This window comes from Mytilus edulis, chromosome 12 (genome assembly GCF_963676685.1).
Source record: "Mytilus edulis chromosome 12, xbMytEdul2.2, whole genome shotgun sequence".
In the NCBI taxonomy this organism is placed as follows: Eukaryota; Metazoa; Mollusca; class Bivalvia; order Mytilida; family Mytilidae; genus Mytilus; species Mytilus edulis.
In genome coordinates, this window is record NC_092355.1 from 78,667,513 (window position 1) to 78,695,293 (window position 27,781).

Here is a 27,781-nt window from a genome sequence, read left to right on the forward strand (position 1 = left end):
CCAAAATAAATTTCGCCAAGTTATAAGTATACATGCAAAGGTATTGATAAAAGTTTTCAATCCGCAAAATTATATACCGCAAAAATAATTCATATACTGTGTATTCATTTATTTTCGTGGGTATCAATTTTCGTGGATTGATGAAAATTTTTCGTTTGTATTTGATTTCGTAGTTTTGCCAGTCTCTGCTTTCAGAGTCTATAGAAAGTTGTTAATCGTTGACCATTTCTATTCGTGGTTCATCTGTTCTTATGAAAACCACGAAAATTGGTATCCATCGAATAATATTGAATCCACAGTACCTTCTTCCGTGAAAACTGCGAAATTTTACTACCTCAAAATGACACGCTATACGGTATTTATGTCAATACTTATTATGGAAGTTACATGTATGAGATCCTTTTTGATAGGTATTTATGTCAATACTTTAAATAGTGTAGAGGTCATGCAGTCCTTCGTGACAGTTATTCATGTCGATACTTATAATGGAGGTTATGAGATCTTTTGTGACAGTTATTTTTTTATACTTAGTGTAATGGAAGTAACATATATGAGATCTTCTGTGACAGGTATTTATGTCAATACTTTTGATAATATAGAGGTTATAAAGTCCTTTGTGACAGGTACTTACAGCTGAAGGATGCCTCCGGGTGCGGGAATTTCTCGCCACATTGAAGACCTGTTGGTGACCTTCTGCTGTTGTTTTTTTCTATGGTCGGATTGTTGTCTCTTTGGCACATTCCCATTTTCCATTAAAATGGAGATAAGAAGACAGTTATCTACTATGTCAAAACTTGTTATGGAGGTTATGAAATCCATTGTGATAGGTTTTTACGTCAAGACTTGTCCTGGGGGTTGTGAGGTCTTTTTTGACAGGTGATTATATCGAAACTTATTATAGAGGTTCTAAGGTCCTTATTGACAGGTGATTATATAGAAACTTATTATAGAGGTTCTAAGGTCCTTATTGACAGGTGATTATATAGAAACTTATTATAGAGGTTCTAAGGTCCTTATTGATAGGTGATTATATCGTAACTTATTATAGAGGTTCTAAGGTCCTTATTGACAGGTGATTATATCGTAACTTATTATAGAGGTTCTAAGGTCCTTATTGACAGGTGTTTATATAGAAACTTATTATAGAGGTTCTAAGGTCCTTATTGACTGTGACAGGTGTTTATATAGAAACTTATTATAGAGGTTCTAAGGTCCTTATTGACAGGTGATTATATAGAAACTTATTATAGAGGTTCTAAGGTCCTTATTGACAGGTGTTTATATAGAAACTTATTATAGAGGTTCTAAGGTCCTTATTGACAGGTGATTATATCGTAACTTATTATAGAGTTTCTAAGGTCCTTATTGACAGGTGATTATATCGTAACTTATTATAGAGGTTCTAAGGTCCTTATTGACAGGTGATTATATCGTAACTTATTATAGAGGTTCTAAGGTCCTTATTGACAGGTGATTATATCGAAACTTATTATAGAGGTTCTAAGGTCCTTATTGACAGGTGATTATATCGAAACTTATTATAGAGGTTCTAAGGTCCTTATTGACAGGTGATTATATCGTAACTTATTATAGAGGTTCTAAGGTCCTTATTGACAGGTGATTATATCGAAACTTATTATAGAGGTTCTAAGGTCCTTACTGACAGGTGTTTCTGTGAATGTAGCAATATTTCATGTATTTCTCAATTGCAAAATTTATAAAATCTGTAGTTTTCTCAAGAGACTTTCAATGCCTTTTAGCTCACAGTTGCACACATACCATGAACTTAGGATATATTTTGAGAAGGGTAAGGTGTCCTTTTGATTCAAATTCTAGTTAACCTTCAAGATTTGCTTAAGATAAGATGACAATTTGCTTTCAAGTGAACTTTGATTAATTTCATGTTAAATATTAGATGACTTACATTCAAGTAGGTTTGTCTGTGGTGAATAGTTGTAACATTGGCAATCATACCACAGGATCTCTTTTTTGAATAGTTTTTTGTATTATTTATTTTATATTTTGCAGATAAAGTATTTTGGCCAGAGGAAACAAGAATTCAGGAAACCTTCAAACGAATGTCAACATGTGGGACCATAAGACGGGAAGACCTCTACTTAATTTGGGAGCAAAATGATTTCAGTGCAATTTTACCATACAAAGAGTTTATATTTAACATCCTGATTTATCTAGATATCTTGGCAGAGCAAAGGAGATATGATACAACTACAGGAAGTCGGTTACCAGTGGAAAACTACTTTGTTCCCTGTATGGTTACAGAGAGAAACACCACCTGCTTCATGGACAAAGAATGCACACCAGAGAGAGCTATATGTTTAGCATTTTTATTTAAAGGGACTATTATACCACCAGCCCTACCAAATCGTCTGATCAGTGCATGTCTAAGCATGTGGACCGTCAAGCAGTATGAAGGGAGACAACTCCTGTTCTCAGGATTTATTGGGTTATCATTTGACAAATCACATGATATTGTTGTATGTGTTGAAGGCAACAAGATTCTCCTTTACATCATTCACAGAACCTCCTCCGGGTTAATCGTATCCGATATAGCTACAGGTGTTAAGGAATGCCTGGTTGTAACAATGGAAAGAATCTCAGATTTCTATCAGTCCACAATCCATGCAAAATGCAGCCAACAATCGCCATTTCACATTGAGTATACATGTTCAAGTTTGAAATGCTTCATCAGTGAAGAAGAAGCCAAACAGACTAATGGATGGATTTGTGACAAACATAACCAAATACAAAAAGCAGGACACTGGCGTGTTTGGAATCAAGATCAGGTGTGTTTTATATATCTGTCGAAAAGTTAATAAACAAATGAATAACATAATCAAATCAAAATCACGTTAATCATAGAATATAATATGGAACACAATCAAGTCAAAAACTCATTAATCATAGAATATAATAACGAACATAATTAAACCAAACCAACACACTTTAATCAATGAATATCATATGGAACAATCATCCGAGAGTCGTTAGTGGCAACATGATGAAGCAAGTACGCATCCAATACTCTAGCAAGTAATTGTACAAACATCAGTTTCACTGGTTAAACTGTCAACCAACTTATTTGAGTCCTATCTGTCAGACTTTATATTAATTTATATTCTTGATTGTCTAATTAGGCTCCCTGAAAAAAACTTTTGTTATATAATCTCTTTGTTTGTCAAACAATTTGTGTGTCTGTTCTTCCATCTCTCCGGGTATCAAACGTTTTTCACATGATAACTTGAGTATAACCTTGCTTAATCAAAACACAGATAAAAAAATATACATATAAGGAAGAAAAAAATAATTGATTTTTGTGTCAAAAGGACTGCTGTTTAATACCAGTTAAATAACATTATGTGCATTTAAAACATATATCTGTCATACATTTGATTCACAATAATAATTGGAACATTAAAAACCTACTTATAATATATTATTAGAATCTGTCATACATTTGATTCACAATAATAATTGGAACATTAAAAATCTACTTATAATATATTATTAGAATCTGCCATACATTTGATTCACAGTAATAATTGGAACATTAAAAACCTACTTATAATATATTATTAGAATCTGCCATACATTTGATTCAGAATTATGATTTGCATATATTCATTTTATGCAGACAAAAGAACAGTGTGAAGTGGACTGTCAAGGTAAATATTGTGTCACTCCAAAATATTCCTTATCTGTAGAGACTTGTGAAACCTGTTGATCTGTTTGTATACATGTGTCCCTCTGTGTACATTAAATGGTGGAATTTTTGAGAGATCTTGAAAAAAAATATATATAAGAGTTATCTTTTTAAGAATTTCTATACCACCTTATTAATTGCTCGTGATTAAGTATCTAAGTTTTTAATAATATTGTGAGAGAGATAGAATCAAAAGAAAATATGGCATGAATTTTTAAGTACAGAGTTTAGGTTAAAACTTTAATATCTGTGTGGTACACATTACATACTTTCAAGTATAAATGTCATGATAATTTTTTACAAAACTACTTTTTTCAAGCACTTTTCTCATGTTTTGCTTGTTGAGTAAATATCCTGGATGGTTATGAAGGCAAAGATCATGTTTGCAATGTGTATTTCAGGTTTAAATGATGATGCTTTGAGCAAGACACCAAGTGATGTTGAACTGTTGCGTTTTTCAAACCACTGCAAATCAAATCAAATGCATGAATTAGTTACACATCTTGGAATGCTCAGGAAATGGGAAAATATTGAATACAATCATCCTAAAGATATAGAAGTTGCAAAATTTTTGATTTTATCAAAGTGGAAAGAGATGAAAGTTAAATGCAATTTCAAAACTTTGTCAGAAGCTCTGATAAGCATGGGTACATCAACACATGTGTTGTGTCAAGTAAGTTTGTGCATAGTGTTTATGATAATCTTTTAACCATTGAATGAACAATTTGAGAGTTAAAGAATCCTTTAATTCCAATATATTGAAATTGTTGAATAGAAATTAGAATACATCAAGGTTGCAATCAATATAAAGAAATAGTGACATGATCGAAGGGGAAAAGAAAAAAGGTAAAGTAAAACACCAGTGCTTAACACATGTAACACAGATTGTACAAACAAACAACAGGAACCCAGACAAAAAAACACATTGGGTTATCTGTGGTCCAATCTAAGTGTTTGACGGTCCGTTTCTTCTTTTGGTATTTGTTCTCTTACTCAAAAAGAGTAAAACTCTGATGATAAGTTATTTGTTTTATGTCATGAATTTGGAATAGACTGGAGTACAGAATGTTTGCTACAACAACTTCAACATGTCCATAATATTCTTTTACAGAGGTAATTCTTATCAGTCAATCAAATTATGATGGTTTTAGTAAATTTCAAGAAGATATTGTTTGACGTTAGAATTTCCAACATTTTATAAGTAGTAGCCCTCTATGAAAATCCTGATGTAAGACAAGCCCTTAAGTTGTATATCAAATTAGAGATATATATTCCCTGTGGAAGTGCGGCTGGAAGTATATTTAAAGCAAACTTGTTTTATTTGTTGTCAGTGTGACTCGATGTCTGGAAAGTTGTATTTAGCATATATACAATTTCAACGTTTGCCTTACAAACAAGTTAACACAGTGTCCATTTCAAAATAACTCAGTCGTGTGGTAATACAAAATGAGTAGAATAGCTATACTTTTACTTTTTGTTTCTGTCAATATATAAAATAAAATATATAAAATGAAATATATAAAATGAAATATATAAAATGAAATATATAAAATGAAATACAGTTGTCAATGTGGTTTTAATCTTTGTTTGCAGGTAAGAAGAGTCATTAAAGCAGAAACAGGTTAGTTAAGTAATACAATCATCAAATACATTTTTAATATTGTTTATCTTATATTGAAGTGTAAAAAATATTTTACAATGTTATTTGATAAAACCACTGTCATGCTGCAAGATTTTTTACAGTGAACAGCTTGACTTTTGTTTTTAATTACTTTGCTCATTGTTGAAGGCCTTGTGGTTACCTATCGTTGTTAATATCTGTCATTTGGTCTCATGTGGAGGGTTGTCTCATTGGCAATCACACCACAACTTCTTTTTTATATGAGCATAATATCGTGATAGACACAAATATTAAGTTTTATAGCTCACCTGGCCCTAAGTCCGTCGTCGTTAACTTTTACAAAAATCTTCTCCTCTGAAACTACTTGGCCAAATTAAATCAAACTTGGCCACAATCATCATTGGGGTATCTAGTTTAACAATCAACCAAGATGGCCGCCATGGCTAAAAATAGAACATAGGGGTAAAATGTAGTTTTTGGCTTATATCTCTGAAATCAAAGCATTTAGAGCAAATCTGACATGGATTCAATTGTTAATCAGGTGAAGATCTATCTGCACTGAAATTTTCAGATGAATCCAAGAACCTGCTGTTGGGTTGCTACCCCTAAATTGGTAATTTTAAGGAAATTTTGCTGTTTTTGGTTATTATCTTGAATATTGTTATAGATAGAGATAAACTGTAAGCAGCAATAATGTTCAGCAAAATGAGATCTACAAATAAGTCAACATGACCAAAGTGGTCAATTGACCCCTTACGGAGTAATTGCCCTTTATAGTCAATTTTTAACATTTTTTTGTAAATTTTTTGAATCTTTTAAAAAAATCTTCTCCTCTGAAGCTACTAAGACAAATTTAACCAGACTTGTCCACAACCATCATTAGGGTATTTAGTTTAAAAATTGTGCCCGATGACCCCGCTTGTGACCCAAGATGGCCACCATAAAAATAGTATACAGGGTAAAATGCAGTTTTTGGCTCATATCTCTGAAACCAAAGCATTTAGAGAAAATCTGCTGTGGATAAATTTGTTCATTTAGGTGAAGATCTATCTGCCCTAAAATTTTCAGACCAATCAGACAAGTTGTTGTTGGGCTGCTGCCCCTGAATTGGTAATTTTAAGAAAATTTTGCAGTTTTTGGTTATTATCTTGAATATTATTATAGATAGAGATAAACTGTAAATAGCAATAACGTACAACAAAGTAAGAGCTACAAATAAGTCCACTTGAACAAAGTGGTCAATTGACCCCTTAGGAGTTATTGTCCTTTATAGTAAGTTTTAACAATGTTCATAAATTTGGTAAATTTTTAACAGTTTTTACAAAATATTTTCCACTGTCACTTCTGGGCCAATTTCATTATAGATAGAGATAATTGTAAGCAACAAGATTGTTTAATAAATTAAGATCTACAAACACATCACAACATCAAAACACAATTTTGTCATGAATACATTTGTGTTCTTTGTTTAATATGCACATAGACCAAGGTGAGCGACACAGGATCTTTAGAGCCTCTAGTTTCTAATGAACGGGCTATAGGCTTACCTATCAGAATGCAAGCATTAAGAGCATTTACAATGATTTAACAGTATTGTAATGTTACTATTTTTTTGTTATAAAATGAGTTTATGTTTCAGATATTCCTGCAGATTACTTGGATTGTTTTCCAACAGATGAGATTCTAGATAACTTAGCACCACTCATTGGTCAGGTTTTTTTCCAACTTGGCACTGAAATTGGGCTATCAATTCCTACCCTGGAAAATATACAGAGCAACAATCCTTCTGACTTAGCAGAACAGAATAGGGTCGTATTATTTAAGTGGAGAGAAGACCAACTAGTCAAACCTACTATACGAGTCCTTATTCAGGCTTTGTTTAACATTGGGAGAGGTGCACGTTGTTTAGAAGAAGTTTTAAAGAATATTGATCTGAACACCCTTATAGTTTCACAACAATCGAGAGGTAAAGGTGCAATTCCAAAGAAACCAACAAAGAAATCAGAACAGAAACCACAGAGTCGGGGAAAGTCACAGATTGGTCTGAACCCATTGACAGGTTCACAACAATCGACAAGTAAAAGTGCAATTCCGAGGAATCCACAAATAAAATCAGGACAAAAACCTCAGAGTCATGGAAAGTCAAAGATTGACAATTGGGAGACAAAATTACTTTCACCACAATCGACAAGTAAAGGTGCAATTCAAAAGAAACCAAAAAAAAAAAATCAGAACAGAAACCACAGAGTCGTAAGGCACATATAGATAAAAACAAATGTGCATCTGAATAGGAAAAATATACTATAGGCAAAATAAGTGAAAATATTGTGCATAATTCAGCTTCATTGTTTGAAAGATAAGTTATGTTGTTACTTTTGTTCCATGAACATTCAACATAACCATCTCCTGCTATTAAAATGTATTATACCTCTGCTTTAAGAAGGTGAGGGTCTACTGTTTTACTTCTATATGTCTATTAGACCATCCATCAGTCCATCTGTTAGTCCGTTAGTCTGATCGTAACAGGAATATGTTGTGTCGCATCTTTCTCAGGAACTACATTTAATGCAAGGGTTTCTGAAATTTGGTTTCGGGGTTAATATACATATAAGATGTATAAGTCAGCTATACCGTTTGATGCGACACTTACATAGTTTTACACATGTCATCCAAGTTGAACTTGTTCTTCACATTTTTCTCATGAACTACATTACGAGGATTTCTGAAATTTGGTTTTAGTGTTGAGTTAGATATACCGTGTGCAGTGTTTTCAGACTCATCATCCAACATCTTCCTTCGTTGAGTATTTGGTCGGGAGTATCATCAAGGAGCAGAAGCTCGCAATTTCACTTGTTTTTTGTAAGGTTTAACAAAATTATTTGTCTTTTTCTTTGGAAATATCTAAATGACTAGGCAAAAAAATCAACTATAAACTAGGGAATATCACATTTGTTTTGTCATGTGCAAGATGTGTTCGATGTGTTTTAGCGTTTGATTTTGACATACAGTTAGTGACCTTTCTGTTATAAATTTTCTTTGGAGTTCAGCATTTTTGTGATTATACTTTTTCTTGTGTATGTGCTGCTTTTTGTCATTTGTTGTCCTTTTTCTGTTTATTTGCTTCTTTGTGGTCCTTTTTAGAACACATGGCCCATAGGCCTAAGTGAGCTTTTCTTATCACTTGGCCTCCTTCTTCCGTTGTCGTCGTCAGTAGTTGTTAACTTTTTAAAAAATCTTCTCCATAACTTCTGGGCCAAATTTAACCAAACTTGGCCACAATCATAGTTGGGGTGTCTAGTTAAACAAATGTGTACGATGACCGGTAAACAAACCAAGATGGCCGCCATGGCTAAACATAGAACATGGGATTAAATGCAGATTTTTGGCTTGTGTCTCTGAAACCAAAGCATATATAGCAAATCTGACGGAGTAAAATTGTTCATCAGGTTAAGATATATTTGTCCTTAAATTTTCAGACGAATCAGACAAACTGTTGTTAGATTGCTACCCCTGAATTAGTAATTTTAAGAAAATTTTGTTGTTTTTGAATATCATTATAGATACAGATATAATTTGTTAACAGCATTATGTTCAGCAAAGTTAAATCTACATATAAGTCAAAATGACCAAAATGATCAATTGACCCCCTAAGGAGTTATTGACCTTTAATAATTTAACAATAATTCGTAAATTTTTGTAATCTAACTTTCACAAAAGTGTCCTTCTGAAACAACTTAGACAAATTTAACCACAAATAAACGTAAGGTATTTTATTTTAGTTTTTAAAAATGTGTCTGATAACCCAGCCTACAAACTAAAATGGCAGACATGGCTAAAAATAGAACATAGGGGGAAAATGCCGTTTTTTTCTTTTATCTCTGAAACTATAGCAAAAGTATCACGATTGGCTTATTTCATGCATCAATTGTCAATAAAAAATATCATACGAGTCTCTAATTTGTGTATGTAACTCCTTCGTAGTGCAATTTGTGCTTTTTTATGTAGTGGTGGTCCTTTGAGGTGTATTGTTCTTTTGTGATGGATGTGTTCTTTGTGGTGTATTGTTCCTTTGTGGTGTATTGTTCATTTGGGTTGGATGTGGTCCGTTTTGGTGCAGCCATTATAACGTTTTTGCTCAAGTTATTTTCGCAAAAATGTAAGCATATTCGGATAATTTTTCTATAATGTTATTTTTTGCCATATATTTACGTTTATGTTAGATGGGGTGTCGGAACTATAATCCACAGAATTTTTTATAATTTGCCAAAATGTAGTTTATATTATGCTTTTTAAAAAATAATAATAACAAAAATGAGTCACAGGGCTTATTTTCACGCAACAGGTTGTGCAGCTTGTGCATAAAATGAAATCTACACCATAGAATTTTGAGATAAGATATGAGAAGATTGCTCTGATTTTATTCTTTCAGATAAGAAAAAGAAAATGGGGTCACGGAACTCATTTTCTTGCTATTAAAGTAATAAAATAGGTAACACATTCTTTTGTAAAAGTAACTTTATCTGAATTATCTGCCCTAACATTTGAAATGCCTCCCATCTGTGGCCAAGTTGGAAAAAATGAATGAAACAAGAGCATTCTATTTTTTTGTTAAATACAACCATAAAAATAATAAAACGTATCATTTTCTACTGAAATGAAAATAATGACACATGAAGTACCTACTACTCTCAAAATTTGCACAATTTATTAAAGATTTAGACCGATTGTATTCAGTTATTTCAAAATCCAAGATGGAGGAAGAAACCCTATCTATTTTTAATATGATTTTCACCATACCATGTACATATATTTATATCTATAATATTAATATTAACATGCATAAAATCATGATAATTATGTTTAAATATTATTGTTACCATATAAGTATGTGTATAAATGACTTTACCATATCAATGTGTTAATATATGATTTTTACTATATGATTATTTCAATATATGATTTTCACCATATGCAAGATCCAATTATAGATGTGACATAGGCTTTGCTCATTGTTGAAAGCCATACGGTGATCTTTGATTGTTAATTTCTGGGTCATGTTGGTCTCTTGTGGAGAGTTATCTCATTGGCAATCATGCAACATCTTCTTTTTAGCTCACCTGGCCTAAAAGGCCATGTGAGCTTTTCTCATCACTTGGCGTCCGTCGTCGTCGTCGTCTGTCGTCGTTAACAATTTTTCAAACATCTTCTCCTCTGAAACTACTGAATGGATTTGAATGAAACTTAGCATGATTGTTCCTTAGATTATCCTGCACAAAGTGTGTGCTTCGATTTTTGATCCGTCAAAAAACATGGCCGCTGTTACTTAAAATAGAACATAGGGGTAAAATGCAGTTTTTGGCTTATATCTCAAAAACGAAAGCATTTAGAGCAAATCTGACATGGTGTAAAAATGTTCATTAGGTCAAGATCTATCAGCCCTGAAATTTTCAGATGAATCAAACAAACCATTGTTGGGTTGCTGCCACTTAATTGGTAATTTTAAGGAAATTTTGCAGTTTTTGGTCATTATCTTGAATATTATTATAGATAAAGATAAACTGTAAACAGCAAAAATGATCAGCAAAGTAAGATCTACAAATAAGTTAAAATGACCAAAATTGTCAATTGACCCCTTAAGGGGTTATTGTCCTTTAATGACAATTTTTCACAATTTGTTCATCATATTTGCTAACTTTAAAAAATCTTCTCCTCTGAAACTACTGAATGGATTTGGATGAAACTTAGCATGATTGTTCCTTAGATTATCATGCACAAAGTGTGTGCTTCGATTTTTGATCCGTCAAAAAACATGGCCGCCGTTACTTAAAATAGAACATAGGGGTCAAATGCAGTTTTTTGGCTTATATCTCAAAAACGAAAGCATTTAGAGCAAATCTGACATGGTGTAAAAATGTTCATTAGGTCAAGATCTATCAGCCCTGAAATTTTCAGATGAATCAAACAAACCATTGTTGGGTTGCTGCCACTTAATTGGTAATTTTAAGGAAATTTTGCAGTTTTTGGTCATTATCTTGAATAGTATTATAGATAAAGATAAACTGTAAACAGCAAAAATGATCAGCCAAGTAAGATCTACAAATAAGTTAATATGACCAAAATTGTCAATTGAGGGTTATTGTCCTTTAATGACAATTTTTCACAATTTGTTCATCATATTTGCTAACTTTAAAAAATCTTCTCCTCTAAAACTACTAAACCAAATTCAACCAAACTTCAACTGAATGATCAGTAGGGTGTATAAAATAAAGTTTGTGCTTTATTTTTTATTTCGTCAAAAAACATGGCCGTCATGGCTAAAAATAGAACACAGGGTAAAATGCAGTTTTTGGCTTATATCTCAAAAACTCCAGCATTTAGAGCAAATAAGACAAGAAGTTAAAGTATTTATTAGGTCAAGGTCTACCTGTCCTGAAATTTTCAGCGGAATTGGGTAACTGGTTTTTCAGGTATAATGCCCCTGAATTGATGATTTTAAAGAAATTTTGCAGTTTTTGGTTATTATCTTGAATATTATTATAGATACAGATAAACTGTTTATAGCAAAAATGTTAAGCAAAGTAAGATCAACAAATAAGTCAATTTGACCAAAATTGTCAATTGACCCCTTAAGGAGTTATTGCCCTTTAAAGACTTTTTTCACAATTTGTTCATCATGTTGACTTACTTTAAAAAATCTTCTCCTTTGAAACTGTTGTATCAATTTCAGCCAAACTTAGGCTAAATGAGTTTCAGAGTATCTAGTATAAATTTTATATTTCATTTCCTTGTATGTCAGAAACATAGCTCCTATGGCTAAAATAGAACATAGGAGAAAATGATTTTTTTTTTGCTTTTGAAGAAAATAGGACGATTCAAAGAACATTTAAATAAATTGAAAAGCCAAAATAATCATTGATGAGAGATTTAACCAAAAAAATTAAGGTGAGCGATTCAGGCTCTTGAGAGCCTCTTGTTTATATTCGCATTGGTAAGGACACGTTGGTTAGTCGAACTGTTGAAGGGCAGCGATGTTCTCTTCCAGGTAATTCTATCATTATCGTTTTAGGAAAAAAGAGTTTATTTTGTAGTCCATCAGTTTGAATGATCTGCTGTTTCGGGTTTCTTGTCTTTTTATCATGTGCTTGTATTACTTTTGTTTCTGTTTTTTGTAGGTAGATAAATGGTTCAGAAACCAGCACCAATACCCCAATCACGTTGTAGAACATAGTCAGCCTCTGATGTTTCCTTTGATCTTATGGATGTTGTATTCCCAGCTTTAATAGCATATATGTACCGCATCCTGTTTCTCTGGATGTGTAGACGGGCAGGATGAAACATGCACCTCTTTTCTGTATGCTTTCCATCTTTTCTATTTCCCTGGTGGTGAATGGGTTCCAAATGATAGGATGGTATTCTAGTACCAATCTAACCATGGCTTTTTTGCACTCTAAGGGGCACTGACGTAATTTTTTAACAGGAAACTTAGTGTACAGCGTGTCTTGTTTATAATTTTCCCTAATGTGGCTGATCCTCTTTTGGTCATCGGATAAATTAAGACCGAGGTACGGATTTGTTTGTACCTGCTTTAATATAATGTTGTCTAGTTGGTAGACGTGTGTTGATTTTGTTTCAAGCGCATTATATATATAAATTGTTTTTTGGCATTAAATTTCATTCCCCAACTTAGTGTCTATATTCCCAAAGCTTTAGATCTATTTGGAAAATTTGATGGTCTTGCGTATGGAAATTTTTTCAATAGATTAGACGTTCGTCTGCAAATAATCGAAGTTTGGGTTTTACCCCTTCCGGGAGGTAATTCCTTTGGCTTAGGAAGAGCAGCGGTCCTATCAATGTGACTTAATTGTGGTACGCCTGAGTATACATTTGTATATCCTGAGTGCTCACCTTCTGGCTTAGGAAGAGCAGCGGTCCTAGCAATGTGACTTGTGTTACGCCTGAGTATACGTATGTATATCCTGAGTTCTCACCTTCTGGCTTAGGAAGAGCAGCGGTCCTATCAATGTGACTTGTGGTACGCCTGAGTATACGTATGTATATCCTGAGTGCTCACCTTCTGGCTTAGGAAGAGCAGCGCTCCTATCAATGTGACTTGTGGTACGCCTGAGTATACGTATGTATATCCTGAGTGCTCACCTTCACTACCAACCTGCATTGATCGTTGTGGAAGGAATGCTGCTAACCATGTATTGAGATCGTTGTGGAAGGAATGCTGCTAACCATGTATTGAGATCGTTGTGGAAGGAATGCTGCTAACCATGTATTGAGATCGTTGTGGAAGGAATGCTGCTAACCATGTATTGATCGTTGTGGCAGGAATGCTGCTAACCATGTATTGAGATTTCCATATATTCTATAACTGTTTAGCTTTGCCGGCTGACATACTTTATATATATATAGTAAGATGTGGTATGAGTGCTAATGAGACAACTCTTCATTCAAGTCACAATTTGTAAAAGTACATATAAATGTACATATTATTATATCAATAATGTAAATACTACCATATTATTATGTTTATATACATTGTATGAGTGTAACAATATAATTATGTTTATATATGGATGTTACCATATAATTATGTTTATATATGGATGTTACCATATAATTATGTTTATATATGCGTGTTATCATATAATTATGTTTACATATGAGTGTTATCATATAATTACGTGTATATATGAGTGTTAACATATATTTTGTTTATATATGAGTGTTTCAATATAAATTTTGTTTATACGATTTTCGTCATTTTACTTTCTATGCACATTATATGATTCCTGATATCGTATTTATGTTGGTTATTAACATACATGTACATGTAATAAAGAGTATTATATAGTAAAAAAATGTATTAACAATTGTAATAACATGATGAACCTGTACCCCTAGTCGAGCAGGATCTGGTTGTCCTTCTAGGGCACTCAGTTCCGCTATAATCACCATTTTATGTCCGTTGTGTCGTCGGCTGTTAACAATTTTACCTATTTCACATAAATTAGTACCACTATAAGCTAGTGCAGTCGGACCTGCACGTCTTTCCAGGCCACCTCAGTTCAACTTTGATCTCAATTAGCGTCCGTTATGTCGTCGTCTGTGAAAAATTAACTGATTTTACATTACCCACTAGTGAAGTAAGTAGTGATTATAAAAAAGAAGATGTGGTGAGAATGCCAATGAGACAACTATCCACAAAAGACCAGAATGACACGGACATTAACAACTATAGGTCACTGTACGGCCTTCAACAATGAGCAAAGCCCATATCGCATAGTCAGCTATAAAAGGCCCCGATAAGACAATGTAAAACAATTCAAACAAGAAAACTTACGGCCTTATTTATGTAAAAAAAATGAACGAAAAAACAAATATGTAACACATTAACAAACGACAACCACTGAATTACAGGCTCCTGACTTGGGACTACGGTACTACAATTCATCACTAGGCGTCCGTTGTGTTGTCATCTATTAACATTTACCTTATTAAAGTTACTTTACATTTGGCCAAATTTGGGATACTTTACCTATTTCCATTGCGGCCATATTGTCTTAACATAGCGACAGCCGTTACAATACAATTAAGGTTTCAGACCACAATTTATTAATTAAGACCCTTTATTCCAGGTCTAGGATTACAGTTCCCAATTGTCATATGGGGTATTTCTTCTACTGTTTTTTTTTAAATGTTTATTATTTTTTAAAAGTGGTTCTATCGGTTGCATATAATATAGGCACTGGCTACGGTTACATGGAAATGAAACAATAATAAAAATATTATTGTTACATAGGAGACTAATTACCGGAATGCAAAGTTGGGTTAGAAACCGATTAATTACGAGTGTAACAATAATTACTGAGGCTACGATTACATTACGTTATCGTTACATGAAAAAAAAGCAATGTACGCTAGATTTGTTAAACTTAAATCTTCTATAGTTGTTTTGCTTAATTCTTTCATATGTACTAAACAATACTAGTAATACTAATAAATATTAAATATTATTATTCAACAATTAAATGGTGTTTAACTTGAATAGTTTTACGTATTAATGTTTTTGATGTTCTTAAAGATACTACTCAAGATTAGGAGTGTCAAAGGCGAAACATATAGTTCAATGGTTTTTCTTTTTTAAAGTATTTAACTGCACACCTACTCTTATTACTGTCATTATACTTTGAACCAATTTTGTTTAGGGTGAAAAACTTTTAAAAATTGGGATGCGTTTTAAACCGGCGAAACTTAAAACAAAATCAAGACATAAATTTCATACAGCTATACAACTTGACCCAAATTGATACATCAAAAGCAAAGTTTGCTAACTGTAACTTAAATACTAAGAACTTCTGTATGTACACGTAACCGTGGAGGACGCAATTTCGTTCATCAAAAATGTGTCGGACTTAAAAAACCACTTACTTGATTTGTAGAAATTGTCATAGTAAATAAAAAATTACAGTAAATAAATTGTATGTAATAAATGTATGTATTGCAAATATGAAATAAATGTCTTCATTTTTTATTATCTAGTACATATCACTAGTCCCATCGTACATTGCTGTTTTTCATGTAACAATAACGCTATGTAACCGTAGCCTTGATAATTATTGTTACATTCGTAATTAAACAGATTATTACCCAGCCATGCATTCCGGCATTTAGTCTCCAATGTAACAATAATATTTTTATTATTGTTACATTTCCATGTAACCGTAGCCAGTGCCTATAATATATATTATATTAAAATAAGTAAAACATTTTGAGAAAAAAATATTGTTGAAAGTGAAGGTAGTGATTAGGGTAAAAGCCTTCTTTATTTATTCAAGATTCAAATCCTTTCATTGGCATGTTAGTATGGCTCTCAAAAGAAAAGCACTGAATTATTGTCCTGGGACATATCATCCAAATAATAATAACTATAAGCAGTTGAATTTATTTTATGTTTGATGCTGTGCAAACTTTTTTAGGTCAATTTTACTCGTCCTTCCAGGGCACCTCAATTCATCATTGATGAACACTTGGTGTTTGCATTGGTACGAGTTTTTTTTAGTGGTACGAGTTGACGTTGGTACGAGTTTACAATGGTACGGGATAACTATAATTCAGTTTAAACTCGTACCACTAAAAAAAACCTCGTACCAATGCAAACTCGTACCACTGCTAACTCGAACCAACTTATTTAAATGCATTTAAATGGTGTTAAATGATGATTATATACTTTACTTTCACTCAATACCTCTCAAGTCTATGACGAGCATTTAGCATTCGTTAAGTCGTGGTCTGTTTACAATTTATTTGTTCTACATAAGATAGTACCACAATTGGAACAGGAGCTGCTAGTCCTTCCAGGGCACCACAGTTGACATATTCTCATCACTTTGCATCTGTTACAATTTTTACTTATTTTACATAATAAAGTGCCACTGGTGGAGCAGGACATGCTTTTCCTTCCACGGCTCCACATATCAGCTATTTTCATCACTACGCATTGTTGTGTCGTCGTTTGTTAACATTTTAACTATTAAGTTATTTTACATAGGAGGTGATTCTTGCGGCGAAGGAGCTTCTCGTCCTTCCAGGGTACCTCAGTTCAGCTATTATCATAGCTTGGCGTCCATTGTGTCGTCTTATGTTGACAATTTATTTATTTTACATAATTAAGTGCCACTTGTAGAGGAGGAGCTGCTTGAACTTCTATGGGACCTCAATTCAACTATGACGATCACTAGGCGTCAATTGAGTCGTCGTCTGTTAACAATTTACTGATTTCATATATGATATTGCCGGTAGTGAAGTAGGAACTGCTTGTCCTTCCAGTGCTCCACAGTTTACATTATTTTCATCACTTGGTGTCCGTTGTGTTGTCGTCTGTTAACATGTTACTTAATTTACATGCGCCATTAGTGGAGCAGGACCTGCACTTCCTTCCAGTGCACCTGATCAGTTCAGATATGTTCATCACTTGATGTCCGTTGTGTCGTCGTGTTAACATTTTACTTATTTTACATGCGCAACTAGTGGAAAAGGTACTGCACACGTCCTTCCACGACACCTTAGTTCAGCTATTTTCATCACATGGTGTCTGCTGTGTCGTCTTCTGCTAACATGCATTTTACTTATTTCACATTATCAAGTGCCACTAGTCGAAAAAGAACTGATCGTCCTCAGTTCAGCTATTATCATCAATGTGCGTCTGTTGTGTCTTCGGCTGTTAACGTTTTACTTATTTTTTATTAAGATAGTGTCACTAGTGGAGTAGGAGCTGCTCGTCTTGATAGGGTACCTCAGTTAATCGTACTATTCTCATCACTTGGCGTCCGTTGTGTCGTCGTCTGTTGACATTTTACTTATTTTACATAATGTTGTGCCACTAGTGGAACAGGAACTGCTAGTCCTTCCAGGGTACCTCAGTTGTGCTATTCTCATCGTCTATTAACAGTTAACTGATATTACACAATATGATGCCTCTAGTGAAGCAGGAGATGCTCATTATACCAGGGAACCGGGTACTCACCACTTTCCTTCAGTTGTTTCGTCGTCTGTTTACCATTTAATTATTTTGCATAATGTAGTGAAACTAGTTGTACAGGATCTGATCGTCCTGAAAGGGCATCTCAGTAGTGCTATTCTCATCACCTCAGTTAACCGTACTAGTCTCATCACTTGACGTCCGCGGTCTCACTAATTAGCGACAACAAGAATTTTAGCGACAACAAGCGTCAACAAGCGACAAGAAGCGACAACAAGATTTATTTTAGCGACAACAAGCGACAAGAAACTATTTAGCGACAAGAAAACATTTTTACTAGTGAAAAAGGTACTGCACACGTCCTTCCACGACACCTTAGTTCAGCTATTTTCATCACATGGTGTCTGCTGTGTCGTCTTCTGCTAACATGCATTTTACTTATTTCACATTATCAAGTGCCACTAGTCGAAAAAGAACTGATCGTCCTCAGTTCAGCTATTATCATCAATGTGCGTCTGTTGTGTCTTCGGCTGTTAACGTTTTACTTATTTTTTATTAAGATAGTGTCACTAGTGGAGTAGGAGCTGCTCGTCTTGATAGGGTACCTCAGTTAATCGTACTATTCTCATCACTTGGCGTCCGTTGTGTCGTCGTCTGTTGACATTTTACTTATTTTACATAATGTTGTGCCACTAGTGGAACAGGAACTGCTAGTCCTTCCAGGGTACCTCAGTTGTGCTATTCTCATCGTCTATTATAACAGTTAACTGATATTACACAATATGATGCCTCTAGTGAAGCAGGAGATGCTCATTATACCAGGGAACCGGGTACTCACCACTTTCCTTCAGTTGTTTCGTCGTCTGTTTACCATTTAATTATTTTGCATAATGTAGTGAAACTAGTTGTACAGGATCTGATCGTCCTGAAAGGGCATCTCAGTAGTGCTATTCTCATCACCTCAGTTAACCGTACTAGTCTCATCACTTGACGTCCGCGGTCTCACTAATTAGCGACAACAAGAATTTTAGCGACAACAAGCGTCAACAAGCGACAAGAAGCGACAACAAGATTTATTTTAGCGACAACAAGCGACAAGAAACTATTTAGCGACAAGAAAACATTTTTACTAGTGGAAAAGGTACTGCACACGTCCTTCCACGACACCTTAGTTCAGCTATTTTCATCACATGGTGTCTGCTGTGTCGTCTTCTGCTAACATGCATTTTACTTATTTCACATTATCAAGTGCCACTAGTCGAAAAAGAACTGATCGTCCTCAGTTCAGCTATTATCATCAATGTGCGTCTGTTGTGTCTTCGGCTGTTAACGTTTTACTTATTTTTTATTAAGATAGTGTCACTAGTGGAGTAGGAGCTGCTCGTCTTGATAGGGTACCTCAGTTAATCGTACTATTCTCATCACTTGGCGTCCGTTGTGTCGTCGTCTGTTGACATTTTACTTATTTTACATAATGTTGTGCCACTAGTGGAACAGGAACTGCTAGTCCTTCCAGGGTACCTCAGTTGTGCTATTCTCATCGTCTATTATAACAGTTAACTGATATTACACAATATGATGCCTCTAGTGAAGCAGGAGATGCTCATTATACCAGGGAACCGGGTACTCACCACTTTCCTTCAGTTGTTTCGTCGTCTGTTTACCATTTAATTATTTTGCATAATGTAGTGAAACTAGTTGTACAGGATCTGATCGTCCTGAAAGGGCATCTCAGTAGTGCTATTCTCATCACCTCAGTTAACCGTACTAGTCTCATCACTTGACGTCCGCGGTCTCACTAATTAGCGACAACAAGAATTTTAGCGACAACAAGCGTCAACAAGCGACAAGAAGCGACAACAAGATTTATTTTAGCGACAACAAGCGACAAGAAACTATTTAGCGACAAGAAAACATTTTTTAGATATCCTCGGCGTCGTGGGGTCTGGACACACGCTAATAAAGATGGCAAAGCGTGGCTGAGAGTTCTATAAATAAAGCATCGAATTGACATAACAAGAGTACACTTAGAGCATAGTATTAAGCAAATGAATAAAAATATTATATTCCATTATGCCCGCTCCATATATATCTCCATTCGTTTATTCATACTTTGACTTTGATGAAAACAGATACATACATTATCTTATACATATTCTTCATATTTAAAAATGAAAAAAGAAGCTCAATCTCTTTCTTCTTCACAAATGTTAAATTTCTTCATCTACCAATATACTAATATAAACTTCACAATCTCTTTCTTCCTCACAAATGTTTCATTTCTTTGTCTATCTATATAATAAAACATTTTAATTAGACATATCTGCTGGTATATTTAAAAAAAAAACACATTAAATACAAATTTCTTTTTATCTAATAAAAAAAAATGTTTTCTTGTCGCTAAATAGTCTTCTTGTCGCTTGTTGTCGCTAAAATAATTCTTGTTGTCGCTTCTTGTCGCTTGTTGACGCTTGTTGTCGCTTCTTGACGCTTGTTGTCGCTAATTAGTGAGACCCGACGTCCGTTGTGTCGTCGGCTGTTAACATTTTACTTATTTTACACGATAGTGTCACTAGTGGATCAGGCGCTGCTCATCCTTCCAGGACACCTCAGTTTAGCTTTTCCCATCACTTGGTGTCCGTTGTGTCATATGTTAACCATTTATTTATTTTACATAATATAGTGCCACTAGTGGTACAGGGTTTGTCCTGATAGGGCAACTCAGTTCAGCTAGTCTCATCACCTGGCGTCCGTTGTGTCATCGTCTATTAATATTTCACTTATTTTACATGAGCTAGTACCACAGGTTGAGTAGTAGTTTCTTAGACTTAAAGATTGCTTATCCGGTGATGGCGACGGCGTCAGCAATTGTTACGTTTTCTGCTTAAGTTAATTAGTTTGGACTTTGAATCGATCTACTTGTGCTATAACTGACATTGAGGTTGGTAGCGACATTACGTACGGAACTGGAGCTTTATCTTTTATATTTTATATCATGTTAAATAATGTTAAATATTGTAATGGATTAACTGACATTGAAGTTGGTACCGACAGTACGTACAGAACTGGAGCTTTATCCTTTATATTTTATATCATATTAAATAATGTTAAATATTGTACTGGATTAACTGCCGTTGATGTTGGTAACGTCAAAAACATGATCTGTTAAGATCTGCATGAGTGAGACGTAGCAGAACAAGTCAAAGTATTGAAGTACTGAACAACGGATGGTCACAAGTTTTTGTATTTGGTGCGACAAGCACTTGTCTCAGAAAAACAACTCTATACCTGAAAGTGATGTTGAGGTAGCAATACATAGACGGTCATAATTTTCAAGCACCCTTTTCCCCTTCCTTTCTAACAAATAAGGCTTAATATTTGTGTTATGCATGTGTATATTTATGGAAAGTGAACCATCGATAGATTTAATTTCCAATAGTTATAATGGTGAAATATAACCTCTTTTGGTGTAACCATGGCAACAATCTGCATTTATTTGCGATGAAAATTTGCAAAAGGGGGGTGAACATGTCACAAAAGTCTCAAAAATTTGGTCCAAAGGAAAATTTCCATCAATTAGCGTGATACCTTTCCTGACATTATAGCCCTATATCTATCAAGAGGTCCAAAATCAAATCATAGCATTTCTACTTGGTTTTCCATAAACTGGAATTGAAAAGCTCGAGCGACAAATTTTTGTACATAATTTCTAGATCTATGGGCGGTACGGATAGGAAAAACGGACTATCAAACAGAAAAAAGGCCTATAAAACATGCTAAAATCAATATAAATGTTCATATAACCCAACTTGGAAGGCTATATTATTCTTCAACTATCTAAAAATTAATTTTATTGTACAAAAAACTTTCATATTTAAAAAATTCACCATGGCCATAATGCGAATCTAAATTCTAACTGTGTTTTGCTACCTAATGTACAGATTTTTTTCTGGGACAAGTTCGTGCGTGGATGATAAATTAATGACAGGGAATTCATTCTCACTGTAATGACTATCATAGTGTAGTGATACAAATCAGTATACTCTGGTCTATTGTTATATATTATATTAATACTTGTATATAACAGTTACCCACAAAACACAAAAACGTTCAGGAAATGTTCCAGGAACGTTTCTGTTTCGTTGTCGGAGAACGTTGTGATTTAACATTGTAGGAACGTAAAAGTGTGGACTACCAGTTACGTTGTAAGAACGTTATGATATAACGTTATGGAAAACCAACCTGGAACCTAAATAGAACCTTGTGTAACCAAACTGGAACCTTGATAGAACCTTGTATAACCAATCTGGAACCTTAATAGAACCTTGTGTAACCAATCAGAAACCTTTATAGAACCTTGTGTAACCAATCTGGAACCTACATATAATCATTTGTTACCAATCTGGAACCCAAATTTAACCTAGTCCCAGACAACATTTGTATGTTGGCACAACAATGGCCCAACGTATCTACATTCATTGGCTCAACGTTGTTTTTCTCTCCATCTTCCTGAACATGCATGAACATTTTGCCACTGGACGTTTTGGCAAACAACAATCAATTAATCTTTCTCTCCAGGAATTGTACCCATATTTCAATGAATTAAACCAACACATCCATGTTACCTATTTTTCTTAAATAATGAATAAAAAGATATGATACCAATACATAATTTATTTTAGCTAGACAAGGAGCAAATTCTTAAAAGTTTAATTTTATGTATCTACATGTACACGTTGCAACATCAGATCTAGAATGAAAATTATAAAGTATAGTCATGATGTTTCATTTCTGTAAATGTAATTCACTTCATCAGGTTCATATGTAGTTATTTCCTAGTTCTGTAATTCACTTCCCTTATGAAACTGAATTGTTTGCCGCAAACTTGCTGCAAGCTTGCGGCAAACAAAAAGTTTGCAGGAACACAGAAAAAAATGTTTGCAGATGTTTGCCGCTAGCTGCAAACTTCCGGCAAACATTGCTGCGAGCTTGCGGCAAGTTTGCAGAAACATCAATGTTTGCCGTAAGATTGCCAGAAAGTTTAAAATAATAAAGAATGTTTGCCGCAAGATTGCAGAAAACTTAGATCATTCAATATGTTTGCCGCAAGATTGCAGAAAACTTAGATCATTCAATATGTTTGCCGCAAGATTGCAGAAAACTTTGACCATTCTATATGTTTGCCAGAACATTGCAGGAATTACAAAATATTGACTGGGCATGCCTAGTTGGCACTTCCTGGATGCTAACAATTTGAAATTGTGGCTAAGTCATGTTGGTTGTGTTTGGAAATGCATTTTACATAAATAAGAGATCAAGGAGGCATTTTGATTCAATAATATGGGATAATCAGTATGTAATTGTGTAAGTACAATTGATTCATAAAACTGCATGTTTTAATAAAATAATTAATGTTATCATCATACATAATTAAGTAAGCAACTATATACATGTATGTGTGATTGAAAAACTTAAGCTATTATAAGTTTGAATTTGTTACTGATGTACTAATTAAGATTAAGTTAAATTATGTAATGCTATTATAATACATATTGAGATTTTATCTTTTTCAGTTTTTAATACAGGTATATTATGTCATTTGAAAATGACTCCTGTCCCTTTTTCAAAACTCAAATGCATGTTTGTATTTCCTCACATCTCATGAGTTTGCAAAAATTCTTTCAATGACTGTTTGTATAAAGACAGGAATTGACTTTTTAAAAATGGTGCTGTGTAATTTGAAAGAGATAAATTGAATGTGTCTACACACATGACATTGGTATATGTGTAGTTCCTGCAAGTTTGCCGCAAGTTTTCAACAAACCATTGCCGCAAGCTTGCGGCAAATCTAATTTGCATAATTATGTTTGCCGCAAGCTTGCCGCAAACTTCATTTGCATGGTAAAATGGTTGCGGCAAGTTTGCCGCAAACGTTTGCTGCAAGCTTGCGGCAATGTTTGCTGCAAACTTGCGGCAAATGTTTGCCGCAGGGCTTATTTTTCGGTAAGGGTTCATCAGGTTCATATGTAGTTATTTCCTAGTTCTGTAATTCACTTCTGACATCAGGTTCATACAGTTATTTCCTAGTTCTATAATTTCACTTCATCATGTTCATACAATTACTTCCTAGTTCTGTAATTCACTTCGTCAGATTCATCCAATTATTTCCTTGTTCTGTAATTTCACTTCATCAGTTTCATACAGTTATTTCATTGTTCTGTAATTTCACTTCAGTAGGTTCATACAGTTATTTCCTAGTTCTGTAATTTCACTTCATTCGGTTCATACAATTATTTCCTAGTTTTGTAATTCACTTCATCATGTTCATACACTTACTGCCTAGTTCTGTAATTTCACTTCATTAGGTTTATACAGTTATTTCCTCGTTTTGTAATTTAACATGGGTTGTATTCACAAGAGTGTTCCTTTTGTTTTCTGCTACACTTTCATTTGGACCTTTTTTCTGAATATGTCTTTTGTTTAATTCTTATCCAGTGTAGCAAATCTTCATAAAAATTAATTTACTGCCCCTGTAATAAAGAAATGAACAAATGAGTACTCAATGTATACTTCTTATGAATATAATAAATCCTAAAAGAATCTTTTTTTAAACTAGACTATACAATGCGATGCCATAGGGATAATGCACTCATACCACATCTTCCAACATCTATTTAGATTGTTAGACTTCACTGTGCTAGCTAAGTTTAGCCGGAAAAGTGAGGGTAGATATGGATACAGGAAACAGAACCATGTAAAAAAATGTTCTAACTAAATGAATAATTCTAGTAAAAAATCTAAATCAAATCTAAATACAACAGCATTATCGGTATTATAATATTTAACATTTTAATTATGCATATATCATGTATATATTTTCAAATTTCGAATCCGATGTGGCATTAAGGATTGCTATAATTATGTTACTAACTTAAAGTAATTTATTGTGCATTTTATCCAATTCTTTTAAATTTGTATGACCTAAAAATAATTCAACAACATTCTGAAACAGTATATAACAAGGAAAATTCGAAAATACACTTTTCCATTGATAAGTTTTATTTGTGGTTAAAAAACATGTATTATTTGTCATTCATTATCATATACGTATATCAGAATGTTTAAAGTAACAATCAACTTACATGTTTCTTTCTCTTTAGATGATGCGATTTTCTCTTATGTTTTCTTTGTTATCACTGCTTTCTTACAAATACACGACAGGAAATAGTCTCAAAAGTGACTATCCCATTACACTTAGATTTCCTATAACCTTAACTACCATAGCAACTATCTTTGAAATTTGTCTAACATCTGGTCAACATCATTCTATAGGTCAACCTTATCAGAATATGCTTGATTAACATAATGGCTGTATCAAATATCATTATGTATTATACATGTTATAATTGCTAATTATGTTGCACAAATTAAAGTTGAATGAAAAAAGTTATAATAAATAATGAGAATAATGAATTTTAATCGAGCAATCTATATGTTTAAGGAATAAAAAGTTATTTTGTTCTTAATGCAGTGTCGGTTTTTTAGTTTTAAAAACTATCAGCATTCACTTTCTGAAACAAAATAAAGGTTTGATTAACATGCAAGACGGCAAACATCTTACTTGCATTTTTTGCTATTAATTTGAAATTTTTTTAATTTTTTTTGGAAAGATTATTTTTTCAAAAAAATGAGGAACATTATTCGAACGTTTTAAGAATGTTAGTAAAGTAACGTAAAAAAGTAACTAATATTAAACGTTTCTACAACGTATTATTTGTAACATAACCAAACTGAAACTTCCACACAACGTTAAAACAAAACGTTCCTAGAACGTTGAATTGTAACGTTTCATTTTAACGTTCTCACAACGTTCGTGTAACGTTAAGGTCCGAAATAACCTTACAGGAACCAATCCACAACGTTCTTTGAACGTTATGTGTTTAGTGGGTGCATGTGTATATCAGTTTCATGCATTTGTAGATCATCTTATTCTACTATATAAATAATAGTGCAGTGCAAGTGCATGGTGTACACGTCACTCTTCTGTAATTATTCGAATTTTCTATTAGAAATGAATCGATTTGAGTAGGCACCGTATTTTCCCACAAAACATGTTTAATCATCCATGCAGAGTTGTCGTTCCTTCAGATTGCAAACGTTCTTGAGATATTCTGCCACATACGTGTACATAGATATAAATGATTTGTTAAACCTATTTGCATATACATATAACCTTCAGTAATATAATTAATTTATCTTCTTTAAAAAGTATTTGATGAGTATTCATTGAAGAAATTAATTTATAACAAGCAACAAGGAATGTTAATTAGTTTCCACTTGATGATGTCTACGTATAATATTCATCATGTTTATAGATCGGTTAAAAACCCAAAACGAATAATACGTAATGGAAATCTAGGCGATATAAAAACACTGGAATGCCCTAACGGTCATCCGCTGTAATAAATGATTTTATATTATGGCATGTACGAAACTGCACATGGTTTTCACAAGTCGTCGACTACAGGGTTAGTATAACAGTTTTTTTTTTTACTCGATTCTACAATCGTCAATTTTTTTTTTCAGAGATCGTAGTTAGATCGTAGTGAGATCGTGGCCTTGTGTGACTGTGGTATTGAACAGCCATTAATAGGTTTACCTCCAATTTTAGATAATTAATATCACGCCTTCAAAGTTTGATATGTCAGATTTATTGTATTGTTTTATGCCTCATTATGATTTTCGATATGTGCGTCTGTTCGTTCTTTCGTCTGTTCGTTCTTTCGTCCGTCCGTCTGTTCGTCCGTCCGTCTGTTCGTCCGTCCGTTCGCCCTTTCGTCCGACGTCCGTCCTTGCTTCCGGTCGTCAGTCTGTCCACATGTTCCCTATGATATGATATTTCTCATCTTGACAGTTTATACCACAGTTTTACGGTCCACTGAACACTGAAAGAAAATGATAGTGCGAGTGGGGCATCCGTGTACTATGGACACATTCGTCTCTTTCATTTGTCCCTTCTAATCTTAAACTGAAAAAGTTTTGTGATCCCGCTGCTTTCTAATGGCATTTATAATGGATCCTAATGCAACATCGTGTAACTTTCATTTTGATTGGATAATGTCACCAATTTTCAGTAAATTAATTAACAATTGATACTATGAAAACGCACGCACAGGCGCAGACGACAAATGACATATTTTTAATGTATGTTTTCATATTTTTTCTGTCAGTGTCATTAGAATGGAGATAACAATATTGTATATTGTAAGCTCCGACGGCATCACCCACATCGCCTGAAAACTTAATTTGTCGTAGTTTAATGGCCTCATTCAATAAACCGACCATTTTATCCTTGAAGAAAATGACTTAAGAGAACATCTTTTTAACGAACATAGAGTTTTGAAGTACATTTGTTACTCGTATTCTTTGACTTGTGCATCGGTATTCATATATTGTTTTCTGTTTGCTTGCTTTTCTTTTTTATGTTGTATGTATGTGTGTATTGGAGCGAGGTTTGGTATAGGCTTTATTGGTTTTGTTTTTTGGAGAGGGTATATCAGTTTTTGTCGAGTCTCAGAAAGCTCAACATAGGGATAGTGATCCGGCGGCGGCGGTGGTAGCTAACTTCTTAAAAGCCTTATATTTAAGAAGGTGGAAGACCTAGATGCTTCATACTTTGTATGTAGATGCCTCATGCTACGAAGTTTCCGTCATTCTCATGTCCAATATCCTTGACCTCATTTTCATGGTTCAGTGACTACTTGAAAAAAATGTAATGCTAAATTCTCTCTTATTATAAGTAATAGGATAACTATATTTGTTATGTGCGTACCTTGCACTATCCTCATGCCCGTATGACAGTTTTCACTTGATCTCGACCTCATTTCATGGATCAGTGAACAAGGTTAAGTTTTGTTGGTCAAGTTCATATCTCAGATACTATAAACAATAG

General features: G+C 33.8%; 2 protein-coding genes across 2 annotated transcripts in view; both read left to right on the top strand.

Annotated features, from left to right (window-relative positions):
* The window catches only part of LOC139497864 (uncharacterized), a 79,075-nt gene extending 68,825 nt beyond the window's left edge, over nt 1–10,250 (top strand). The window contains exons 20-24 of the mRNA XM_071286104.1: nt 2,029–2,804; nt 3,653–3,683; nt 4,123–4,394; nt 5,315–5,342; nt 6,982–10,250. Of these exons, the coding sequence (XP_071142205.1) occupies nt 2,029–2,804; nt 3,653–3,683; nt 4,123–4,394; nt 5,315–5,342; nt 6,982–7,607 (1,733 nt within the window). The 3' untranslated portion in view covers nt 7,608–10,250. The remainder of the gene's footprint in view (nt 1–2,028; nt 2,805–3,652; nt 3,684–4,122; nt 4,395–5,314; nt 5,343–6,981) is intronic.
* The window catches only part of LOC139497232 (caspase-3-like), a 303,768-nt gene that overhangs the window by 71,022 nt on the left and 204,965 nt on the right, over nt 1–27,781 (top strand). The window lies entirely within an intron of this gene.